The sequence below is a fragment of the Anolis carolinensis genome, chromosome 1 (assembly GCF_035594765.1).
Source record: "Anolis carolinensis isolate JA03-04 chromosome 1, rAnoCar3.1.pri, whole genome shotgun sequence".
In the NCBI taxonomy this organism is placed as follows: domain Eukaryota; kingdom Metazoa; phylum Chordata; class Lepidosauria; order Squamata; family Dactyloidae; genus Anolis; species Anolis carolinensis.
The window spans coordinates 8,390,392-8,415,749 of NC_085841.1; the positions used below are offsets into that span (position 1 = coordinate 8,390,392).

The 25,358-nt window shown below is 39.3% G+C and overlaps 1 protein-coding gene and 1 long non-coding RNA gene across 5 annotated transcripts; both read right to left on the minus strand.

Moving 5' to 3' along the window:
• Positions 1–3,794: 3,794 nt before the first annotated feature.
• Positions 3,795–10,282, minus strand: LOC134296046 (uncharacterized). 2 transcript variants are annotated; one of them, XR_010002612.1, is made up of 3 exons: positions 10,178–10,282; positions 4,924–5,074; positions 3,795–3,983 (listed from the first exon to the last, which is right to left on the minus strand). It is a non-coding gene; the product is annotated as an uncharacterized LOC134296046 (long non-coding RNA). The 2 variants fall into 2 exon arrangements; XR_010002613.1 differs by lacking the exon at positions 10,178–10,282 and adding an exon at positions 7,140–7,958.
• Positions 10,283–14,529: 4,247 nt separating this feature from the next.
• On the minus strand, positions 14,530–20,952 carry LOC134296047 (gallinacin-8-like). Of its 3 annotated transcripts, none has more exons than XR_010002616.1 (4): positions 20,782–20,952; positions 19,646–19,724; positions 18,122–18,245; positions 14,530–14,933 (listed from the first exon to the last, which is right to left on the minus strand). XR_010002616.1 is itself a non-coding variant. In XM_062969908.1 (4 exons), the coding sequence occupies exons 1-4, from the start codon at positions 20,478–20,480 to the stop codon at positions 14,918–14,920; spliced, it is 237 nt and encodes a 78-aa protein (XP_062825978.1). In that variant the 5' UTR covers positions 20,481–20,561; the 3' UTR covers positions 14,530–14,917. The 3 variants fall into 3 exon arrangements, 2 of the variants coding, with proteins under 2 accessions (XP_062825978.1, XP_062825968.1); XM_062969908.1 differs by lacking the exon at positions 20,782–20,952 and adding an exon at positions 20,463–20,561; XM_062969898.1 differs by lacking the exon at positions 20,782–20,952 and adding an exon at positions 20,274–20,429.
• Positions 20,953–25,358: the final 4,406 nt, after the last annotated feature.

Here is a 25,358-nt window from a genome sequence, read left to right on the forward strand (position 1 = left end):
TATTGACCTACTCACATTTGCATGTTTTTGAACTGCTAGGTTGGCAAAAGCTGGAGCTAACAGCGGGCGCTCATTCCGCTCCCCGGATTTGAACCTGCGACCTTTGGTCTTAAAAGGGTATTGTGCAGTTATTTATTTGTCAAACCTGACAATGTCTGTGGTATGGTGAGCAAATCTTCAATAACAGTGTTATGCTTTGAGCACCTTTTTTTCTGAACTGAGCCTGTATTTCACAAAAGGTTTTCAATTTAAATCTGGAGTGTACCTTTTCATCAAGGTAGGTGGGGAGTGTTCACAAGCTGATCTATCTTGTTCATAAGCTGATCAGCCATTACTAAAAACCACTAATAATTGTGCAAATGTGTCATGTTCTAAAGTTGGGGTTCTTCCCTGTTCCCAACTTCTCACAAATACTTATATAGACTCAAAACATATTTTCTTCCTAAATATCTGCCATCGATTTGCACATGACATATCCATGCCTTTCTGGTTCACGCCAACTCTAGAAATTTCTACTTGAATGCCCCACTAACAGAGATAGGAAATTTATAGAAAATAATTGATTGATTTATAATAGAGGCAATCAATCAAGATCTGAGCTAACCAACTGGAATAGGACAAGATGGATAATTTCATATGTAGACAAGATAATCCTGAACTTGTGGCATCAACTACTGTTACCGAACAGTAACGATGGGGTAGCAACCTTAAGCCTTGAGGACCTCAATTATCTTTTCAGTCCCGCATCTCTCTCTAAATTTTATGTTGTGCCTGAACCTTACAATAGCAATGTACATTCACTGGGTTAGGACACAAGAACCCCCTGAAAGTTAAAAACCGATGAATAAAAATGCTGTCTTTAGCTAGGAGGAAATCTCGCTAAGCATTATTGGGACTTCCAGCATGAATCTGTGGTCAGCTTCCACTGGAGAACGCCTTTCTAGAACTCTCTAATTCCCCCAACATGACTGGCGGTAATTGAACATAGAATCACACTAGAGAAACTAGAGCATCCTAGAGAGAACATTTTCAGGCAAATCCATGAATAATCAAATCCTCAAAAGTCAAAACCCAAATGTGGAGTGATGACTATACACCTCACATTTGTGATGACTATACACCTTACTTACCTAAAGAAGATAAGGCCCATGAAAGAATAATCTTGGAGAGGCATCCCACTTGCATGACTGAAATTATTGGTGTCTCAAGCCAGAAATAGGAATGGAAACAGACAATGCACTGTCAAATTCATTTTATATGCAAATAATAGAAAGCTGAACTATTAAATTTCTATGTTATAGTTGTGTATAACCCTTATGCACAAATGTTCCTGAGATGCTGCATGTAATTCATAGTCAATTGATCCCCAAGAAATCATAATGTACCATAAAAAAGCATAATGTGCAGTAGATTAATTTGAAGATATTCAGGCCTTACTTAATCAGAATTATGATTTTTATTATTGTTTTCTAGTCTCAGTTTCTGTAATACACAGATTAATGAAATAATTGTAGTGGGACTGGATGTGTGCAGCTGCTGTAGGAATTTGGTTGTACAGGACTTTTTTCCACAGAAAGATTTTGTCAGAACCTGGAAGTTCTTGGAACAAAAACATGCTCACAAAGGTCAATCCTTGCATACAGCTTTATCCTGTCTTGCCGCAGTCAAAAGATACACAGTTCTGAAGAGATCCTGCCAACCCCCTGTGTATATCACTCACTCATCCCATCCCCCTCTACTGACTACTTTCCATTCCCACAGTCACTATCCTACAGTTTCATTCTCCTTTAAGACTAGGTGGGCTTATCTGTGATGTGCTCTCACCCATCATATCACCTCACCCCCCCCCCCCTTCACATCATGTCACAGGGGACGGAGCAGCTAGTTCTAAGCCGGTACGGGCATCCTGACATATTTTTATATTATCATTTAAAGTTCTGTTTGAAGCATGAGAAAGAACAGGAAATTTGTCAGTTTTCTTCACTGAGGAAATGTAAAAATGAAAGTGACTGATAGAGAGGAGATAGAAAGGTCTGACTTCTACAGGGAAAATGCCCAAAGCAGAATAGGCAGTGAGAAAAGAAATGCGTATTAGAAATGAATATCTTCAAGACCAAATGACTTGCATGAAGGGGTACTAAAAGAACTTACCTGATAATTTCTCAGAACCCGTATCTATACTTTTTAGAAGTTATTGGTGAACAAATTGTCACACCTCAGAATAGTTCACCTTGCTGTAGACACCAGGCTGCACACAGTAGATAGTCTTTTGTAATTTTATTGAGCAAAAGCTGAATATATATAGTATCAAAGCAGGAAGAAATATAGTTCCAAAAAAAATAGAGTCAATAAATCCAATAATCCATAGACAAGAAGCAATAGTCCATTCCCAAAGATACAATAGTCCACAGGTTACAAGGATTCATGAACAGAATTTCCAAAGCAGAAGTAGCATGAAGTAGCATCCACCCTGATGAAGCGTGGATTTGCTTTGACAGAGATTTGCCTCCCAACACACTGTTTTTAAAAGCAACCCAAAAATGCATTTCTTTTCCCTTCAGTGGCCTCCCGTTTCCCAGCTAATCTAAGGCTTCGCCATGGCATTCCTTTCCATTGCAAATGATCAGTCCGAGAGAGCAACGGGGTTTCAGACTCGGCCTGACCGTCAAGGCCAAACAGCTCATTATCATTATCTTGCACCTGAACGTGAGCCTGAGACAGATCAAGCTCATTATTTCCCATGGGAATGTTTCCTTGGTTCCCATCTGTGACAAGCTGCATCAGGAGTTCATCCACAGGCTGCACTTCTGAACCAGCCTGTGTCTGAATTCTATAATTCCCCATGGCATCTTGAACTTCATCTTGCATCCCATCATCTGAGACCTGCATCTGTAAACCAAAATCCCATTCCTCATCTTCACTCTGGCACTGCTGCTGAGTCACAACACAAATGTATTGCCACGACACTGGAGATAAGCAAATGTACTTCATATCTTTACAAAGTGGATAACTATGGACGTTTTGGCAATGCCATTTGAAACAATTTTAGAAAAGATCCTGTTGGATACCCTGCAATTGACTGAGACTGAATTAATTGCTTTCCAGCTCTTCTATTCTAATTTATATTCTTACTTCTGGAATACTTGCTGATTGGACCATTGGATTACATGAAATTTTGTGCTCGCTATAATGGCCCTGTTAGGGCGATGCTTCCCATGTGATGGGGGAAGCAACGTTGCACCAAAGCGGTGCATGAAGTGAGAGAGTTGCACTGTTAGCATGCCATTTTGCCCCACTTGCTGGCCAAATGGTACGAGGGTTGTGTGATAAGCTCTATAGTCTTTAAGGGGTCTCAAAGAACTGTTTCAGGTAGTGACAGCTGAGAACTGAACATATTTGGAGATGATGTTAGGCCTTATCAACCTCTGTACTGAAAAGGACATGATTTTCTTAAGAAAATAATGTCTTCATTATCTCAGCTGCAAGGGGGGAAATGTATGCTCCATTGTATTGTCGAAGGCTTTCATGGCCGGGATCACAAGGTTGTTGTATGTTTTCTGGGCTGTATGGCCATGTTCTAGAAGTATTCTCTCCTGACGTTTCGCCCACATCTATGGCAGGCATCCTCAGAGGTTGTGAGGTATGGAGAAACTCAGCAAGGAAGGTTTTATATATATCTGTGGAAAGTCCAGGGTATCCTCCATTATTTCACAGGCAAAAACTGTGGCCAAGCAACATCAGAGTAATGTTCATTCACTGCGAAGTGACACATTCCTTCCCCAATACACACAGAATTGAGAAATTTATTGTTTATTCAAAATTCCATGCAATAACATAAAACAAAAACAGGATGGATTATTTGATGCTCTCCACTCCTTCATAATGTTATCCTCAGGCCAATCCAATTTGTACTTGAAATAAGAATGATTCCTGAAGGGCATTGGTGAAATGTTTCTCCAATCCTTCAATCGGACTTTTCATTTCTGCAGAAAAAGAAGATGCCTTTAACACCACAATAAAAAAAATAGATGTTGGGGAAGACTGAAGTGATGCTCAAAACACAAGTGACTGCTTAGAATGCGTTAGTAGACCAACAAAGTAGATAAAACCCCCATCTGATCCTTAACCTTTTTTGCTTCACCATACACAGATGGTGACAGTCCTTAAGTTTATCTCTGGATCTAGAAAAACTTGGTTACCTATTATAATAACAATTTCACTCATTAAATATTTACAGTGCTATCAAAGTGAGAAGAGTGTGGGTTTTTTTCTCTACTAACTCAGAAAGCATTACTTTAGGGTGCACAGAAAATTGTATCTCTATGTAGAAATAGCATTCCTTGTAAAGACAATTCTGGAATGAAGGGTTAGTTTGGCACAAAATACCAGAAGTATCATTTCCTGAACTAGAAATAAGACTTCTGTGTACTACTACTACTACTACTACTACTACTTTCTGTGCAGAAAATTCTGTTTTCCGCACAGAAAATGTTTCTTTCTGTACAAAACAACCATGTGCCCATTTTGCACAGAACACCTCCCAATTTATGCAAAAATTATGTGGTTTTTGAAGACTCTTGTAGTAGGATAAAAATAGTTACAATTACTTTTTGCTTCCTTTGAGAAGAAACTTAATAAAAAAATCACTTATCTTCTTAGGATGATGAGATTTTTTCCTCCCTTTGCCTATCAATATGCTATCACTATTCACAGCAACAAAGAATATTTAAGGATTGGGAATTTTCTGAACACTGATAACTTCTTGAATGTATGCTATGTACTAGCAAACAAATTCATTCCCTTGCTTGGTGTGTAGTCAGTTTTAAGATACATTTTCACAATATAACCCTAGCAATCAAAAGGTAGACCTGAGATCTGAATGCACATTTTTATATGGAGAAGAAAAATAGATCAATCTTTTACCACTTTGCACAGCAGTTTTTTCCTCCTTCACAGTATCCTATCAATGAATTTCCAGCATTGTTCATCTCACATTCACTTTCAGAGCAAAATGCCCATATATCTTGAGTGATGCATTCCCTTTCTGTAAAGGTAGGCAGGGCACCATCATAACCTAAAGAGAAAATGTGGGTTATTTAAGTAAATCTGTCCCTATCTTCTTAATCAATTCTTATGTTTTGTTTAAATGTTTTATTCATGGGCACCATATTTTCTCATGTAAGGACTGTCTGATATATAATTGTGTCCAATTGTCTCTTCTTTTTATACAAAGGGGTTTGTAGAGAATAGAGCCCCTGACATCAGGCATATGGTTTCTAGATATTTTTTCAGTATTGCAGTGTTAAAAGCTATCCAGGGACATTTGTGTCCAATGTTTAAAGCTTTAAAAATGCAGATGATGTAATGATATGTTTAGAAGATCCCTTCTATATAGGCAGAGATTTGAATGATGTTCTGAAAGAATTTGGAAAGATGTCAGAATTTAAAATCAATAAGTTAAAAAAACCAACTATTTTGACTAAAACAGAACAAAAAACTGTAAGTGAGAAACTGGAAGTTAACATCCCTACCAAAATTCCAATTTATTTAATGATAATAATAATAATAATAATAATAATAATAATAATAATAATAATAATAATAATAATAAAATATGAAAATAGACTTTAAAAGATCTGCATAGATTTACAACTGTCGCTTTCAGTTATAAAGATAAATGAATTATCTAAGATTTCATTTTATTTCACACTTTACCAACTATAATGAATGACATTTCATTTAAACAATGACAAAAAGACTTGTCAATATTCAATTACCAAGGAAAGAGACCTGTGTTAAATATAAACTAATACAAAATGACAAAAAAGAGGAAGAATGGGTTTCCTTAATTTGAAAATATGTTATCATGCTTGATGTTTGACATGGCTGAAAGATTGGTTAACTTTGAAGAAAAAAAGATTACTACAATTAGAAGGAGATGGTCTAAAATCTAGAATACATGCTTATCTTTGGTATGATAAAATTGAAGAAGATCAAAACTTAAACAATTATTTCATAAGGAGATCACTATTGTGATTATGGAATAAATATAAGAATAGATTATTTCCAAATATGTCACTATGATGCTATCCACAGGAAACTTTGTTTAGAATATAAATCTCTTTGGAGAAATGGCTGACTTATGTGGATTTGTAAATATTGCATAATTAACAATATAATTTAAAGACAAAAGGGGAGTTAATGACAGAAGTTTTTATATTAATTATAAAAGCTTATATTAATACTTAGGGGTTGCGGTGGTGCAATGGGTTAAACCATTGTACTGTTGAAATGCTGACCTGAAAGTTAGCAGTTCAAATCCACAAGATGGGGTGAGCTCCCGTCTGTCAGCCCTAGTTCTTGTCAACTGAACAGTTCAAAAACATGCAAATGTGAGTAGATAAATAGGTACCACTTTAGTGGGAAAAGGCAAAGAGAGGTTCCAAGCAATCTTGTAAGCCACACAACCAGGAGGTGACAATACAGGCTTCTCAGCTTGAAAATTGAGAAAAGCATCTCTCAGAGCCAGACATGAGCACCGCCTCCATATGCTGGAAATGAAAGGAGAAGCCTTGCCTTTGTTTGTGTTTGTGGGTCTCATGTGATTGTAAAGGCATTGAATGTTTGCCTATTTTTGTAAAATGCTGTAATCTCCTCTGAGTCCCCTAGGGGAGAAGGGCAGAATATAAATAAAGTGTATTATTATTATTATTATTATTATTATTATTATTATTACTACTGCTACTACTACTACTACTATACAATGGTGCTCATAGACAAATTACAGAGCAATTTAAAATGGATAAACTGGATTTGGATTTGTAACTGTTAAACCAGAATTTAAAATGTTATTATATCCTAGGGATAACCATTGGAATGCAAAAATGTATAAATTGTTGTTAAAATATGAAATGGAGACAGAACAAGCAAAAGATTGAATGGGCACAAAGTACATAAATTCAGCTGAAACAACAGGAAAAGGATTGGACAGAATGTGAAATTTACTCTGAGTAATGATTAGAAAGAAAACATTTACAAGTTGATGAATAGATAGTTCCTCATACCCAAGAGGCTTTCTAAGATGTGTAATGATAGTTCTAGTAATAATCATAATCGTAATCATCATCATAATTTCTTACCCACTGCTCCTCTTGGCTCGCGGTGGATTACAACATTGCTAAAAATATTTGTATATTTGTATATTTTAAATTGTATTGAAATGTTTTTAGTTGTGAGCTGCTTTGAGTCTCTGTATGGAGAGTTAAAGCAGGTTATAAATAAACATAATAAACAAATAAAATAAAAACAAATAATCATCAAAACATTGTACAAAATACACATATTAACATGTATTTCCACAAAATAAATTTTAAAATACACAGAAAAAACATAAGACACAAGTTTAAAATTTGTAATTAAAACTTGCTGGGTAGGCCTGCTGAAAGAGAGATCTTCAAATGTGTTTTAAATTTTGACAGCTCATTGGCTGTCAGATCTAATCTAACAGGTCATTCCACAGTCTAGGAACGGCCAATGAAAAAGTCCTCTGAGTGACAGCCTCCATTCGGGTTCCTGTGGGCTGGAGTAGTCACCCCGAGAGGACCTACATGTTCAGGACAGATTGTACGAGATCCTGTACAATCCAAACTTGGTACATGTTTCCAAACTTGGTACAAGAGAAGCCCAATGTAAAGCACATTGCAGAATTCTAACCTTGAGGTTACCAGTGCGTATACTACCATCTTTTGGTCCTCTAGATGTAGGAAAGGGCACAGTATTTTATAAATTTGAATTCCTTTGTCTTGCCTGGTGTGTCTGTTGTGTGGTTCTTAAACCCCCTGTCTCATTTTCACTGCAGCTAAAATAAAGATATTTTGGATCTCCTGCTCAGTGGTCTTGGCTGACCAAGAAATGAAAGCTGTGATGGCATGTGCCTGGCTTTACTCGGGGAGCTGTCTGTATACCTTCTATTAAGATCAAGACCTTTAACATACAGAGTGTCAAGACCCAGGCTGCAGAGCACCAATAACCATGCGCAGAGACCAGAATCTATCTAATATCTTTATTAAAGGAATATATAAAGTCAATAAAAACAGGTGAAGAATAAAGTTCAGAAGTAGACCTTTCAAGAAAGGTCAAATATAGTCCAGGAAATTAATGTCCAATATGAGATATTAGAGCCCAAAGTTATAATCCAATAACCGAAACACACACTTTGCCGAGCAAAGTGTGGGGAAATGACAGGGTCCTTTAGTCCAATGGAGCTTGACTACAAGGCTGGAGAGCAAAATAGATTCTTGGCAAACAAGGCTTGATTCGAGGCAACAAGAAGCAAGAGACGAGAACAGGGTCCGTGGCGAGGTCCGTGGCAAGGTCCGTGGAACAAGGCAGGGTTGGAACAAGAACAAGGTCCTGGAAACAAGGAACAGGAGTAGCGTAGTCCACACACGATCTCACTCCCGAAGCTGACAAATTGACTCCGCAAGGATTCCCTTGCGGTTAAACACCTATATAGGATCTTGTTTTCCCGCCAAGGAACACTTTCCCTGGGGAACAAGAAATGAAACCCATACTGTGTCCAGATGCATGACTCCTTAAGATTTCCCAAGGGAAACAGGCTTAATCAGCTAATTGTCTGGCAGCAATTCTGGCGCTTCTGCGATTCGCCTCCCTAGCGCCTCTATCTCGATTATAATTATCCCGGCGAGAAAACGGGGGAGATTTCTGCTCAAGGCTTGTTTGGCTGACTTCTTGTGGGCAAACATCTTGCAGGTGCAAGGGCTCCAATTCTGGCTGAAACGGTGGGAAACCCAAGTTGTCCTCTTCATCTGCCACAATAGTACTAGGAACGGGACTACATGGCCCATGAGTCATCACACAGAGGCACTTTAGGCAAGGTGAAAAGATAACCAAAACAAGTATACTGAAATCAAGATGAATAAAGGGTTAACTCCACCCGAGGCTATTGAAAAATAGCTTAAAACAATACATTACAAAGGGAGATTTTGCTGATTGCAGTCATCTCTCTGGAGTCTTTGAAAGTCCTCTGTCTCTGGTACAAAGCAATGGCTCACAAGCTGGAGACCAAAGGCTGACTTAATCTTTCTTTGTGAAGCCTAAGCTGGTCAAAAGGCTTGTGTTGTCTCTGGGACTCATGGTATAAGAATAATGCTAAATGCAGTTTTAATAGTGCTAAGGATGCCTGTTTTGGATTGCTGGACCTAAATTTTCCAGACAAAAGCCAGGCCTGTAGTCTCTATGGCGCTACTGTTTAAAAAAAAAAAAGGAGGAGTCTAGCAAAGAAGCTCAATACAGGCAAAAGAAATAGGCCAGCCTCTAGGGGAATTTTATGCTCCACCCAAAAACTAATACAAATTGAGGAATCTACACTATTGGGAAAACCAGAGGGAACTAAAGCAAAGGAGAGGAAAAGGCAGAGTCAAAACTTCACAGAAGTCCAGTTTAAAGATGTCAGATTCACTTTAGACTAGCAGTTCAAAGAAAAAAGAGATATCTGGAAACAGACCAGGAGAGTAAATAATATCCCTGTTAGCAATATTATTATAATGTTCTCATAGCTCTTAGGATATGAGATGGGCCTTCCTTAGATTCTGTCCTGTATTATCCCCGGATCTTTCTCCCCATTGCCTCATCTAGTGTTGGAGAGTCTTCACCTCATCCTAGGGACCCATTATCTTAGAGTATTGGAATAGTACTGCCAAGATATATTTAAAATACATTTTAAGGTGCTGATTTTACACTTGCTTGGAGGGAATGGTGGAATGCAAAGCATGTGGTGCTTTCTCCTCCTGCACCCATGTTCCACCAATTGATGTATGCCAAACTTCAGTGCCAGGCATTTGGAACTTTTGCATTCCCTAACGTCTACAGAACATGGACAAGTTGGTATAGGAAAATGGGTGCAAATTCAACCAAGAAGAGACCCAACTTCTTGCTCAGCTTCATTTGCTTCTTACTAGATGGGGAGGTTTGAATTCAGCCTGTGCCTTAATGTCATGACTTGCCTAAAATATATAAGGTAAAACATGGTGGATGATCTGACATGCACGCTACAAATTGATGATCCAGATAAACTCCAGCTCTTTTTTTTAAAAGCTATCATTCACTTTCTCTAGAACTGCTGCCTGAACACTGCTGGTATTGTTATATACCTTACCTGGTAAAATTAAGAGAATCCATGAAATGACAATCATGAAAAGGATCACTGTTTGCATATCTGAAGAACAAATGGCAGAGTGTCATCCAGCAGGCTAAATACCGCTCTATTTGTAGAGCAGTTAATCTATAAACACAGAAGCCCTGATAATTAATATTCAAGAAAGGTGTAAATAAAATGTATTATTTATTACTATTAATGAAAGGGATGAGATGGCAAATATTCTTGACGCATGTCATGACTTCTTAAGAAGACACAGTGTGCTGGAAGAGGAGGCATCACTACATTGATCAAAGAATGCATTCAGTACTCACTAGGTTGAAAATATTTTTATTGATTTTGAGGAGGTAGTGTACCTATCTTAATTTTGTTTCTATTTTCCCAATAAGATCTAACACTAAATATGCAATGAACCTGACTGAGGAATGCATTCAAAGCAATGTGATGAGCACATCTCAGTCACTTAAAAATTAGATTTAAGTGCATTTTTTCTATTTTAGTAAGCTTTTGATGTTACAAGATTTTCATAGTGAAATGTTAACTAACCAACTTAACGTGCAGAATTTATGCCAAACTTACTTGGTTTAAGTTGATATCGTCGAAGGTAACTCTGCCTTGGAGGCTGGAGGAACTGTACAACTCTTTAGGAGTTCCTATGACATGGATGACACTATAAGGGGCTCATTTACAACTGTTGTAAATATGCTCAGGATCATCTCTGGATTTGACATGTTCTTGTTGAATGGGTGTCGTAGGCCTGCACAGTGTCTCTAAATATAAACAGCCACTCACAACTCTCATTGTCAGCTGGTCCAGGGTCCAGGCCAATGCAAATTAATACAGCAAACTATGCAGGGGTATTTCAGAAGTTGTAGTCAATAGTTCATTCCAAAGATTCTCACCAAATCAAAGTCTAGGTATAATCCACAGTTCCAAAGCCAAGGTCCAAAACACAAAGATACACATGAGGTCACCAAACAGAGCTCCAAGCTGTAGCAGGTTCCAAACATTACTCCCAGCCAGGGCCGGCCGGAGATAACTTAAAATATTAAGCGGAGGTGGGGAAAAGCACCCCCCCCCCGCTGGCGCTGTGGGAGGCGTGGCCATGTGCCACGGGAGGCACATGGCCACGCCTCCTGCAGCGCCGGCGGGCCTTGCCTCCCATGCCCTGGCACCGCCTCCCGTGCTGCTCGCGATCGCGGCCTGGAGGGACCTCCGCTGCAATCTGGCCAGCTGAAAAAGGCCAGACTGGTGAGGGTGAGTAGCGCGGGAGGCGGGGCCAACCCTGGCCCCACCTCCCGTGCTACTCGCCCTGACCCCACCTCCCACGCTGCGTGAGAGGTGGGGTCAGGGCACGCTGGGCGGGAGGCGGGGCACCACCCTGACGGTGTCCCGCCTCCCACCCAGTGCGCCTGGGCCTGGCTGGCCTTGCCCAGTCGGCAGCGGCCATGTGGAGCTCGCTCGTCGCCGAACAGGCCTTCCTGTTCACTGGCAAGCAAGCCCATGGTCTCCACTGGGGCAGGGGAAGCCTGACGGCACCGCCCCGGGGACCTGCGCCCGAGGTGGCCGCCTCACGTGGCCTCCATGGTGGGGCCGGCCCTGCTCCCAGCAAAAGAGCAAATCCCCATAGCACAAGTGCTCTCACCTGTTGGCCCTTGTCTGTGCCAGCCAGGTGGATCTATGCAGATGAATAGCATCAGTCCTCAGTTGCAGTCTTTCTGGGACACTTAACTCTGCCTCATTGCTCTCCTGATTCTGAGTTAACTCAGGACTCCCACTTGCCTGAGGCACTTGGTCCTGCACTGCAGGGGTAACTCCCTCAGTGTCAGACTGCAGCTGTTGTTGTTCCCTGCTTTCTACTAACTCAGATGCTGGGCCTGCCAGCCCTTCATCTTCATCTGTATTACAGACCCTGACACTGGGGTCCATTTTTCAGATAACTGGGGAATGCATTCACTCTACTGGCACAGTGCACATCTCACCTTCTACATATTACATCCACTGTCAGTCTTAACTATCCATAGAGTTCTCTGTGATCTGGCCATTGTGGGCACTCCTGCTGATAGCAGACCTAGGCCCCAATAACCAGCATAAAGTTTGGGGGCGCCTCTCCTTTTTCCTTGGTCATGCAGGTGTCCTATTCTAACACTACCAGAATGTCATGTGACAACTAGGAACTAAGGAAGAATACCTTGACTGACTAGGAATGATGGCAGTGACAACATAACCATGAACCATCTTGTTTATCTGTACTTACTGACCTGATGCTACCGGATACTACAGAGTTTTCAGAAAACTCTGCAGTATCCTCTGATTTTGACTAAGGTTGTTAAAATCACTAAGTCTAGTTGTGTCCAACTCTGGGGGTTGGTACTCATCTCCATTTCTATGCCAAAGAGCCAGCATTGTCTGTAGACACCAGTATGACTACATGGAGTGCTGTTACCTTCCCGCCGGAGTGGTACCTACTGATCTACTCACATTTCCATGTTTTCGAACTGCTAGGTTGACAGAAGCTGGGACTTTAGCAGGATCTCACCCTGCTCCTTGTATTCAAACCACCTACCTTTTGGCTAGCAAGTTCAGCAGCTCAGCGGTTTAATCCACTGTGCCACCAGGGGCTCTGAACTTTCACTAAAGTAGAGAAAAATGGTTTAGAGCAAAAAAGAAAATCCTGGGATGATCAGATGTGCATCATGAAAGCAGCTAGCCTTCTGTTTGGGGTGAGTCTAGGTTTTATGGCTAGCCCTATGATGCCTTGCTGGATTCAGCTGTAGTGCCAGCTCCCTCTCTCACTGACCTGAATCAGGTTTATTTCATGGAAGAATCGTATGCCAAAAACCGAGCAGTGGAAATCATGGATTATAGGGAGAATAACATAAGATGATCATAAGATCCTGTCTGATCATGGAAGCTAAGCCGAATCAGCACATAGATGGGAGACTGCTAATGAATACTAGGTGCTGTGGTTTTTGTTTCAAAGAGAGAAACTGGAAAAATACCAGTGAGTATTCCTTTCTCTAAAAAGGCCCCATAAAATGCATGAGGTGAACCTTAAGCTGAGTTGGTATTGTATGGGTCTTATTCTAGAAGAAAGAAGGACTAGATTAGGCCAAAGTGAAATGTAAACCAATAGAAAAAATGTGTACTTTTGAATTTGTCATTCTCATTGTTTCATTCTCCTGAAGTTCAGGGTAAATTTTCATGTGTGTTCATGGCAGGCTATCATTGTTTTCATACATTACTTCTAGAAACAACATCATAGCTGAAATTATCTGGGTATCATGCACATCTAACAGCAAGAGCCTTTATATATGCTGCTGTACTTTTTTGTTATTTGGTGATGGTCATGTTCAGTTCATGGTTGTATAAGCAGAGGTCCACAAGACTAACCATTTCACATGAGTTTAGATCCTATTGTTGATCTTAGAGTATAGCCATTGAATCCATTGGATTTATTTATATGTTGATTCATCACTCAACAATTGATTCAATGGGTCTACTCTAGCTGGGATTAATAAAGAATATCCAAGGCATGCCATTGCACATATTTAAATATATAGCATCATAGAGTTGGAAGAGCCATCGGGACCAACCTTGCTCCATGCAGGAATACAGAATCCAAGCCCTCCCAACAGATCACCATCTAGCCCAGTGGTTCTCAACCTGGGGTCCCCAGATGTTTTGACCTTCAGCTCCCAGATATCCTAAGAGTTGGTAAACTGGCTGGGATTTCTGGGAGTTGTAAGCCAAAAACACTTGGGGACCACAGGTTGAGAATCACTGATCTAGCCCCTGTTTAAAAACTTCCAGATAAGGAGACTCCATTACAGTCTGAGGCAGTTGTGCATTCCACTGTTCAACACCTCTTACCTCAGAAGTTCTTCTTAATATTGTATTTAGATGGAATCTCTTTTCCTGCATGTTATGTTTCTGCCACCTCATAGAATCACCCTGGAAAATTCCTAGGTATCATTTCTAAGAATTTACATGGTCATCCAGGGCAATTGTTTTGAAACTTCTGGCAGAAAAATAATCTCAGCAGCCTTAGACAATTCCTAGAAAAATATATCTTGCTGGATACAGATAGGAGAAATTGCAGGTAACGGTTCCATAGGTTCTGGAGCAGTACTGTATATATTGAATTTTTTTTAAAAAAAATGTGTCAAATTGATTTTTTAGTGAACGTTGGCAGAAAAATACCCCATAATTGCCTGGAGTATTAAGAATATGTCTATAGATGAGACATTTTGTTGGATGTGGGTAGATGAAACCATGAGTACTGGTCCCACAAATCCTGGAGTCATACTGTATTTATTTAACATGTTTTCAATTTTCTTTCAAATGAAGAATGCAATTCAATTTATTTATTTGATAGATCACCAGCCAACCTTGCACAGGGATACACATAAATGCTTCAACACACATAATTTATATGGGAAATGTAGAATAGTATCCTTTATAGCAAATTGGAGGCAGATGGGCAGACTCTGAAAGAGAGCACTAAATGTAGTAAGAGAAAAATCATATTATTCATAACAGCATCCATGGCAGCACATACAAATAGTTTAGCAAACCATTATGACTTTATTCAGACATAATGGGCATTTTTTCCCAGAGGAAGAGCTAATCTTCTGAAGATGATGCAAGATGTTGATGTTCTTTAGAGACCAATCAAGGTGTTCCCTTTTGCAGGATGGTTCCACACATAACTGGGGAATTCTCCCAGCTGTTGAAATTTCACAAAGAAATGTTGCTGCACAAAGAAAAAGAAATCAGTATTTTTCCAGACAGAAACTTACTCATTAATTTGTTGCTTGATTCCTGAATAACAGATGGGCATGTGGTCTACTTTTTGCCTTATCACTAAAAGGTAGATAGTGTCAACATAGGCCAAAATCATGTTGAGTCGACCTGGTGAGAATAGACTGATCAAATCAATTCTCAGTCAACACATAGGTAAATCCATTCAATTCTATTGTGAATCTATTGTAATTGAGAGTTACAATTAGATTTAGGCTATAGTGAAATAGTAACTATAGGTGATAGGGACTCATGCCGTGCTGTAATAATAGTTTACAGGAGATAAATGTGTTACTCTGTTGCATCTTCAAAATGTACATGATTTGTTTGGCAAATATTTTCATGGGTTATAATAATCAGATGCATGAACTAATGTGTTTAAGCCGAATCAGTTTCATTTAAAATGCCATAAAGCTATTTATTATTTAACTAGCTGTGCCCGGCCACGCGTTGCTGTGGTGAAGTATGAGGCCCCTTCTACACAGCTGTATAAAAGGCACACTGAAGTGGATTACAGTAGAGTCTCACTTATCCAACGTTCTGGATTATCCAACGCATTTTTGTAGTCAATGTTTTCAATATATCGTGATATTTTGGTGCTAAATTCGTAAACACAGTAATTACTACATAGCATTACCGTGCATTGAACTATTTTTTGTCAAATTTGTTGTATAACATGATGTTTTGATGCTTAATTTGTAAAATCATAACCTAATTTGATGTTTAATAGGCTTTTCCTTAATGCCTCCTTATTATCCAACATATTTGCTTATCCAACATTCTGCTGGCCCGTTTATGTTGGATAAGTGAGACTCTACTGTATATGGCAGTGTGGAGTCAAGATAATCCAGTGCCAAGCAGATAATATAAGATTCTAAATGGGTTATATAGCTGTGTGGAAGGGCCTTGAGTCTACACTGCCATATAATCCAGTTCAAATCAGATAATCTGTATTTTATAGGCAGTGTGGAAGAGGCCTAAGTGAGGCCTAACTCTGCCTGTCCCCTGGGCTGAGTGGGTTGCTAGGAGACCAAGTGGGCGGAGCTTAGCCTTCTAACTGGCAGCAATTGGATAAAAACAATTATTCCTCTCCCTCTAATTAGGACTTTATTTTTCTTTTCTTTTTGTTGTATCAACCTAGAGGCATGGATGAGATGTTGTGCTGTCAATTTTTGAGGTTGTGTGGTGTTTAGTTTTGTTGTTTTGTCGGTCGCCAGGATTCCATCACTCTTTTCATAGAATCATAGAATCATAGAATAGTAGAGTTGGAAGAGACCTCATGGGCCATCCAGTCCAACCCCCTGCCAAGAAGCAGGAAATCGCATTCAAAGCACCCCCGACAGATGGCCATCCAGCCTCTGCTTAAAAGCCTCCAAAGAAGGAGCCTCCACCATGACCCGGGGGAGAGAGTTCCACTGTCGAACAGCTCTCACAGTGAGGAAGTTCTTCCTGATGTTCAGGAAGTGGTGGTGCTATTGGTTAAAAGTTGTTGTGGAATTTTTATTTGACGTTATTTGTATTTTTAAAATTAATTTTATTGTAACTTATCTTTTTTATTTATTATATTTTATTATTTTGTTGTATTATTTTTAGTTATTTTGTTATATTATTTTATTGTATTAATTTTTTAGTGTTTTTAATTATTTTTATTGTATTATTTGTATTTATTTTATTTTTTATTCTTTTATTAACACTGGGCTGAGTGGGTTGCTAGGAGACCAAGTGGGCAGAGCTTAGAGCCTTCTAAGTGGCAGCAATTGGATAAAACAATTATTTCTCTCCCTCTAATTAGGACTTTATTTTTCTTTGCTTTTTGTTGTATCAACCTAGAGGCGTGGATGATGGGTTGTGTTGTCAAATTTCGAGGTTGGGGGGCTTGTAGTTTAGTTGTTTTGTGGGTTGCCGTGATGCCATCACTCTTTTATATATATAGATTACAGGCAATATTTAAGATACCAAATAAGGGTCCATGGAGGCTTATGAAATTGCAGATATGGTGAAGGATTTTTGTTTGTTTTGCATCTGAAGAACTTTCCAAATTTCATCTTTCTGAATTAATATGGTAACCTCCTTTTGAAAAAAACAGTTATGCCTTCTTCTGCTCAAAGATCGCAAGCAAATGCACTTCTACTATTATTAGGGACAAAATGTGTATATTTATGTGGCTGGCAACCAAAAGAGAATTATATTACTTTAAAAAAAAACTACAAAGGTTCTGTTTTAGCCAAAAAAGTACAAATTTTTGAAGAAAATTGATAAATGAACATGCATATCTTTGTGTATGCATATATTTACATGTCTATGCTGACTTTTAAAAAATGCTTGCACATTGATGTAAGTAGAACAAATAAAAAATAGGAAAATTAAGGCAATCTTATACTAGGGACTTTATCACATTGAGGTTGAAATTGTGGGTGAAAGTGAGGGATTCTGCATGCATTGTGGCAAATCCAGTCGGCAGTGGGACAACCCACCCAACCCACCCTGTTCTTCTCAATGAGAACTCAGGAAGACTTCCATGTTCTCCCTGCTCCTCCTTATGACAGTTTCACCCCAATTCAGTGATGGAGCCCAGGCAGAAATAGATCAGTGTCGTCTGATGGGATCTGGCAGGCTCCATCCCTGAACTGGAAGTGCAATTTTGCCATGTCATGAGGTGGTATGTCTACACTACAAAGTTAATTCAGTTTGAGATCACTTTAACTGCATGGATCTATCTTATGAAATCCTTGGATTTTCAGACGGTTGAGGTGTAGGGTATTGCCAGCAAACAGGTACCAGTAGAGACGTTCCTCACCAGTTGAAAATGTCAGGAGTATGTAGGATGGTGTCATGGAAGTTGAAGTGGAATTAAACGGATATATGTTTGTAGTGCATCCAAAGCAAACCGTAACTGATGAAAGCTTTCCTCTTAAACTTCACAGCAAATCTGAAGCAAGTGACGGGTTCATGAACCAGCACTGGGTGCAGTAGCCACCTTACATTATACAAATGTCATCCTCATTTTTCGAAATGCAAAATTCCTACTTCAACATAGGCCTGAAAGAATGCTATACAAAAAATGCCAGTGGGCCTTCCATGTGCTTATTTCACTTATTTTGGAGGGCTACAAAGAGTAAGCTTGTGGAAATTGCACCTCACCTTTTGCAGCAAACTGTTTTTCCACATTTGCCAATTTTCGTGGAACCAGTTATACAGTAGAATTCTCGGCAAAACCCATTTGCTTCCTTACATTCAGCTTCACTGTTCACATCTGCAGCAAGCCCTGTGAGAAAGAAAACATATTCAGTTTAAATTGATATGAACTGGAATTCTTGTTTTATTTTTGCACAACCGCTAAGACATTTAGAAATAATCAAAAGGTTAATTAATCCATTTTTTAAAGGCTGAATCTGATCTATGCAGTTATGGATGTGAAACCTTTTTCATATGCCAAGGCTGAATCCCGTGGAATTCTGCATATATAATTTCATAAAATTCCTCAAATACTCTACTGTTCCCTGAAATAAATCATGAGAACTGTTTAGTAGCAAATTTAAAGTAAAATTGCAACTCCCAGGATTCCAGAGGATTGGCTTGTAGTGGTTGTAGTAATATCAAAGTGGTCCAAGTTTGTAGCGTAGATACTAGGCATGTGCGATCAATTAAAAAAAGTTTCAAAAGTCATTAGCAAATTAGGGAGCACTGGCATTGTTTCTAATGTGTTTCTAAACTATTGTTAATAAAACTTCTCTTACTATAACTAGAGTAACAAAATTTCTTTACTATTTTGTTATACTAATTGCGCAAGTGGGGAAACTTCAGGGGCTCTTTTCTCCCTCATTTTACAGCCATTGGGGTAAAACTTGCTATAGTGATAGAACACATTCATCACTGTTAGCCCATCAAGCTTCAGAATGTTTCACTTAACCACGGATTTTGGGGGAATTTTCAAAATTTCATAAACAACATTTTTTAAAAACTACAAAAGCTATCTCCTTGAATGTTCTTTGCAATGACACAAGATAACAGGGGATCATTTCACACAACCTTTGGAAGCATTCATACATCTACTGATTTTAGTGATTTTTAAAAACTTTTGACAAAACCTTTTTTTAAAAAGCCACAACAGATATGTCATTGTATGTCTCCCATATTTAACCAATAGAACTCCGATATTTAGGGATTTCTTCCCAGTCCAGCAGAGAGATTTACTTACTAGAAGCATCAGTCTTTACAGATTCAACAATTTATTGGAACCCCTGATTGGGGCTTTGAATTCTCTGCCATAGGGTTCCTCACCTTCCAAAACTACATTTCCCAGAATTCTGTGCTTTCTCAGTCTCTTTCCCAGTGAACTCTGTTTTCTCCTGCTACTTCCTCTACTCATGGCGAAAGGTCATTAATTTAAAGTGGAAAGACAGCCTTTTGGACTTTGCTTTACTTCCTTGCACTTAAAAAGGAATCTGACTTTGGGAGACTTCCATGATTTACAAAATGTAAACGAAAACATTTTTGGTATGAGCCATGCCCATATGTCAGATATCACATCATAAATACGAATTTAACAAATTTTATATGACTTACAATGACTAATAAAAATTGCACACCCCTAGTAGATACTCATGGCACTGATAGTGGTTTAAGCTCATGGTTGATTATGGATCATTTTCAGATCCACCTTACCTGGAGTGGCCAAGAGCCAGGATCCAACAACAGCAAAAACAAAGTAAGGGATCTTCATAACTGAATGTTGACTGGAAAGCTAGATACAGGAGTAATGAAAGTTCATCACAATGTGGCAATTGAAGGATTTACTGCCAGACAGTAATGTACATGACTCTTTGACATATTTCCACAAACATCTTGTAGGCAGAAAGTCTTAAGGTAAGATCTCATGGCAAAATGAAGAGGAGGAGAAAGCGGCCATTCACTTAGGAACACTCAGTTCTTTGGCAGGAATAAGGAATGCTGCCCCCTCAGAACAGGGCTCTAAATACAGGAAAGTGCCCACTTCATTATTTTTTTCTGCTCCACCACCATCACAGGTGTGTTTAGCAAGGACAAAGGAGAGAGTGTTCAATGTGTTTGTACCCAACTTCCCTCCCACAGAAGGTTCAGCTGCCCCTCTGTTTATTCTTTTTCTACCCACAGGAAAAGAGCTTATTACTTAAGCATTTAAGCGTCAGTACTAGAAGTATACTTTAATTTTGTATATTATGTTTTACAGTGTTTTTTAATTGCTGTAATTCATGTTTTTAATAGAAGTATAGTATGATGTCCATGTCTGCAGGGAATACATTATAGAACTTACTGTTAAAACAGGAAACCTATTTCTTAATCCCGATAGGGCCCCGGTTGAAGTCCAGATACCTCTCCCCAACATCCACGCTTTCCAGGGGAGGGGGTGTCCAGATGTACTGCCAGGCCTTTCAGCAGGGCACCTGAACCACCCAGAAAACAAAATCACCCAGAAAAACCTTTAAAAAAGAAAATAATGTACCCGGCTGCCTTTCCCCATTGTCCCGAGCTTTCCTGGCACATAAAAATCACGCACCAGAAGAAGGGGAGACCAGGATCAATTTTCCTCCTTTCCCTTCTCCTGGCACACCATTTCTACCCACCAGGAGAGCTCCAGAAAAGGGGGAATGGCAGTTGGGTAAGTTATTTTCTTTTTTAAAGGCTTTTCTGGGGGGGTTTGGGAGAGGACAGGGGCTGTCTTGGGTTTGTTGGGCTCTAACAGCTCAAGAAACCTGAGACAGCTGTGTGGATGGACACCAGAAATAACATGACGCAATCCCCAGGCCCAATTCACACAGTACCTGCAGCTGCAAATACCCGGGTCTTTCCAGATGTCAGATTACTTTGGGACAAAGGAGGGGTTTCCTGTTTTGTCCTGAATGAATTCGTTTTTGTCCAAGGTGTTGTTTGGACACCTCAGGGGAACACATGGGAGGGCGTGCATTTTGGGTGCTAGATGGATATGCCCAGAGTCATACTGGAGGACCTAGACAATTTCTAATAATACTATGCATCATCATCTTCATCATCATCACTATTTGCAAGGGGTTGGACCGGATGGCCCGTGAGGTCTCTTCCAACTCTATGATTCTATGATTCTATTTTTACTCTAATAATGAATATCTTGACTTTTTAGTACCAGTGTTGATTTCCTCCTTCCCTTCCTCTATATCCCCCTGTGTGCATCTGCTAATAAATATTTTGTAAATTTAGTACAACTATTGCTTTCTTTCCTTCCTTCCTTTCTCCCTCTCTCCCTTCCATCCCTCTGCATTTGTATTTTTGTGGATATTCTTAATGACTATACCAATTATGCATCTTATGTAGTTCATGGTTGTTTGGCACTGCTGTGGAAACATTCTTCTCTAGCAATTGTTCTTATATCGGAATCAGTCAGTAATACTATTTTTCTTGTGTTGAACAAGAAACGTTGCCTCAACATATGAATACATTCAATGAGAAAATAACTAACTGCTGCAAAAGAATTCAGTGATGTGTATAGATAACTGGTGAGAGAGAGTTAACAGGCAAATCCTTTTAGACAAATCATTGTACCATATTAGTTGGCTGGAGAAACAAACAGGGATTGTTCCTATGTGCCTGTGTGGTTGATCTTTATCAATGATATGAAACACAAGGAAACAAATCAGAGAATTATACACACATTAATTTATGTACTGAATCAATGCATACTATTCTATAAAGAGGTTAATATCCAGATATATTTTCTCCTTGAGTCCTCTTGGGGTACAAAAAAGTGGGATATAAATAAAGTAGATAAATTTAAAATTGTATTGAATAACAAATGTTATTTTCATAAAACATAATTAAATATTTCAGAATTAATGGATAATTTTGTTTAAATATGGTCGTTGGGAAAACAATTTTTAGTCTGTGTATATACTCGAGTATAAGCCTAGATTTCAGCCCTTTTTAGAGCTGAAAAAGCTCCCCTCGGCTTATACTCGAGTTGGACAGTCTTATCTTATTAAAGTCTTATTATCTTAAATTACAGTTTTATATAAATATTCAAAAACATTTAACCTACTGATGCCTCAAATAATGCAATTTTATTAATATCTATTTTTATTTTTGAAATTTACCCGTAGCTGCTGCATTTCCCACCTTTGTCTTATACTCGAGTTTTCCCAGTTTGTGTGGTAAAATTAGGTGCCTCGGCTTATATTCGGGTCGGCTTATACTCGAGTATATACAGGTATTTCTTTTTCAGCAATATAAGTGTTGTTATAAACTTGGGCAAAGACAGTAATTTGCCCATATATAATTTGTATCACACTACATATACCCATTAAAACCAACTCCCCCCACCCTTCCCTGTAGTGAAGCAAATTTTGTGCAAATTACAATTTTATAGAGAAGAAAACCTAGTGGAATGACACAAATTATTTTTTCACAAATGAAATCCTAAAATAGGAATAATCAGGGCCCTTCCAGACAGGCCCTGTTTCCCAGAATTGATCCCAGGTTTTCTGTTTATCCCAGATTACCTGGAAGTGTGGACTCATATAATCCATTTTATAGCACAAAACCTGGGATCAGATCCTGGGATATAGGAAAAGTTAAAAATGTGAGAAAACAAAGTGATATTTTTACAGCTAGGAGAAAACTTTTAATAAGCTTCATTCTTATACATAATAATAACAATAAATCATTAAACAAGAGATAACGCATAATTAAAGCGCATCAATCAATCATGACCATAAATGTCAATCCTCAACAATTACGAGATCTTAAGGATAGCTTTTGATCTTGTAACTGCTGAACAGGAAGGCAGCCTCTTTATTGCCTCTGCTTTAAACTGCCCAGTTAATCTTTCCCTGTTTCTGTGCAAGGACAAAGAGGCAGCCATGAGTGATTGTTCTCTACCCACACCTCTCTAATCTTTAATTGTAAACATTAAAGAAGCTTCACTGTGGAACACAGACAAGTTGTTCTGGTTTGAAGGCAAAAAGAGGCACACAACATTGCTTCAGGGTCCTTACCCATAAATAACATTACTACCTTCTCGAAACAGCTTCAGGGGCACCGCTTTGTACGAGAGGTTAGGCATGGGCAAATTAATTTGAATTGTTGTTAATCGTAATAAATTTGTTAATCCAAATGGGGTTCTGAGGTGGTTTGGCACTTCAAATTTAACCTTCCAATTCGAAGCATTGGTGCCCATTCCTCGGAATACCTTCGAATAACCTTCAGATATATGAGAAAGTGTTTTAATTCAACCAGTCTCCTGGCTACCATTGGGGTTTAAGAGCCACATAGAAACCAAGCCTGGAGAAATCCTCCTTCCCTTCCTGGTTGGTTTCTATTGGGCTCTTAAACCCATTGCTAACCAGGAAAGAAACCCCCCTCCTTCCCTTCCTGGTTGCAGAAGCAGAAGGAGCCTGGTTTGCAAAGGGCATTGGTGGCTGCTGCTTCACCTCTGCAGGATCTCCCTCACAAACCACTTCCTCTTCCCCTTCGCAGCCTTCCCCTCCTGCCTTTGTGAGAAGCTTTATGTGAGGAAAGGGGGAAAAGAAGGGGGATCAATCCCAATCCACGATCCAGATCACTTCACTCCGGTTCTGTGCTGTCAAAACCCCAAACTAGACCTCTAACTAAACCTCCACTCTGGTTGGTGTGTGACTTTCCACTTAAGGGGGGAGAAGAAAATTGGAAATGGGCAGGGAAAGCAAACTATCACCCTGCTAAAGATTTTCCACAACTCCCCCCATTTATTTTAAATTACCCTGATGATGATGATGATGATGATGATGACGATTATTATTATTATCAACACAACGACATTGTATGGCACAGCAAACAAGATAGATATGCTGGATTTCGTTTCGCAAAACCACAAGTCGAACACTTCCCAAGTGTCTAGGACTGTGTGATGTATTTTCTGATGATGTGTGCAGATCCCAGTAGGGTGGCCTTTTGCAGTTGGCAGATGGTGATTTTGTCAATGTCTATTGTTTCCAAATGCCGGCTGAGATCTTTTGGCACGGCACCCAGTGTGCCCATCACCACCGGGACCACCTGCACTGGTTTCTGCCAGAGTCTTTGAAGTTCAATCTTGAGGTCCTGATAGCGGCTGAGTTTTTCCTGTTGTTTTTCATCTATGCGACTGTCACCTGGGATGGTGACCAAACCTTGTTCTTTTCCACAACTGTGATGTTCAGCTGATTTTTCAATCTTGGCCTTAATTGCATTTGTCCTGATGTCTTGCTCCTGGGCTGCAAGGATCAGGCCTTCTGTCTCCTTCTTCAGGGTCCCATTCGTGAGCCATAGCCAGGTCTTCTCCTTATCAGCTTTTCCTTCAATTTTGTCAAGGAATTTTCCATGCAATGTTTTGTTGTGCCAGCTGTCAGCTCTAGTTTGTAGTGTGGTTTTCTTGTACTGATTTTTTGTCTGCTGTGCTTTGAGGAGTTTCTGATTTTTGATTTCAATCAAAGCAGGTTCTTCATTTTGCTTTACATATTCTGCCAGGGCATGTTCTTCTTCTTTGACTGCTTGTTTTACTTGTAAGAGTCCTCTGCCCCCTGATCTTCTAGGCATATATAGCGGGTCAACATCACTGCGAGGGTGCAGGGAATGATGAATGGTCATGAGTTTTCTTGTTTTTCTGTCCAAATTGTCCAGTTCCACCTGTGTCCAATTTATAATTGATCATATTCTCAGCTGCTGTAAGAAAATCGCACAGACAGACTACAAAAAGAGGCACAACTATGTGGCCCAAATGATCCATTGGAACTTATGCCTCAAGTACCACCTCCCAGCAGCAAAGAACTGGTGGGATCAGAAACCTGCAAAAGTATTGGAAAATGAGCACGCAAAGATACTGTGGGACTTCCGAATCCAGACTGACAAAGTTCTGGAACACAACACACCAGACATCACAGTTGTGGAAAAGAACAACTATTATTATTATTATTATTATTATTATTATTATTATTATTATTATTATTATTATTATTATTATTATTTTATTATGACACAGCAAACAAGATAGATATGCTGGATTTCATATCACAAAATCACAAGTCGAACACTTCCCAAGTGTCTAGGACTGTGTGATGTATTTTCGGATGATGTGCGCAGATCCCAGCAGGGTGGCTTTTTGCAGCTGGCAAATCGTCTATTGTTTCCAAATGCCAGCTGAGATCTTTTGGCACGGCATCCAATGTGTCCATCACCACTGGGACCACCTGCACTGGTTTCTGCCAGAGTCTTTGAAGTTCAATCTTGATGATGATGATGATGATGATGATGATGATGATGATGATGATGATTATTATTATTATTATTGGCACCCCACTTTTCTCTCTAGATTTGACACGTAAAGGGACTCATATTAAAATATATATAATAGTATCAT

Bases quoted from the DNA above. Each gene is read 5' to 3' on its own strand.
- LOC134296047 (XM_062969898.1), bottom strand. From the start codon at position 20,345: ATGTTGGGGAGAGGTATCTGGACTTCAACCGGGGCCCTATCGGGATTA. The intron at 19,725-20,273 runs GTAAGTTCTATA...TCCTGTATCTAG, and splicing joins ATAGGTTTCCTGTTTTAACA to CTTTCCAGTCAACATTCAGT. The intron at 18,246-19,645 runs GTAAGGTGGATC...TCTTTCTCACAG, and splicing joins CTGGCTCTTGGCCACTCCAG to GGCTTGCTGCAGATGTGAAC.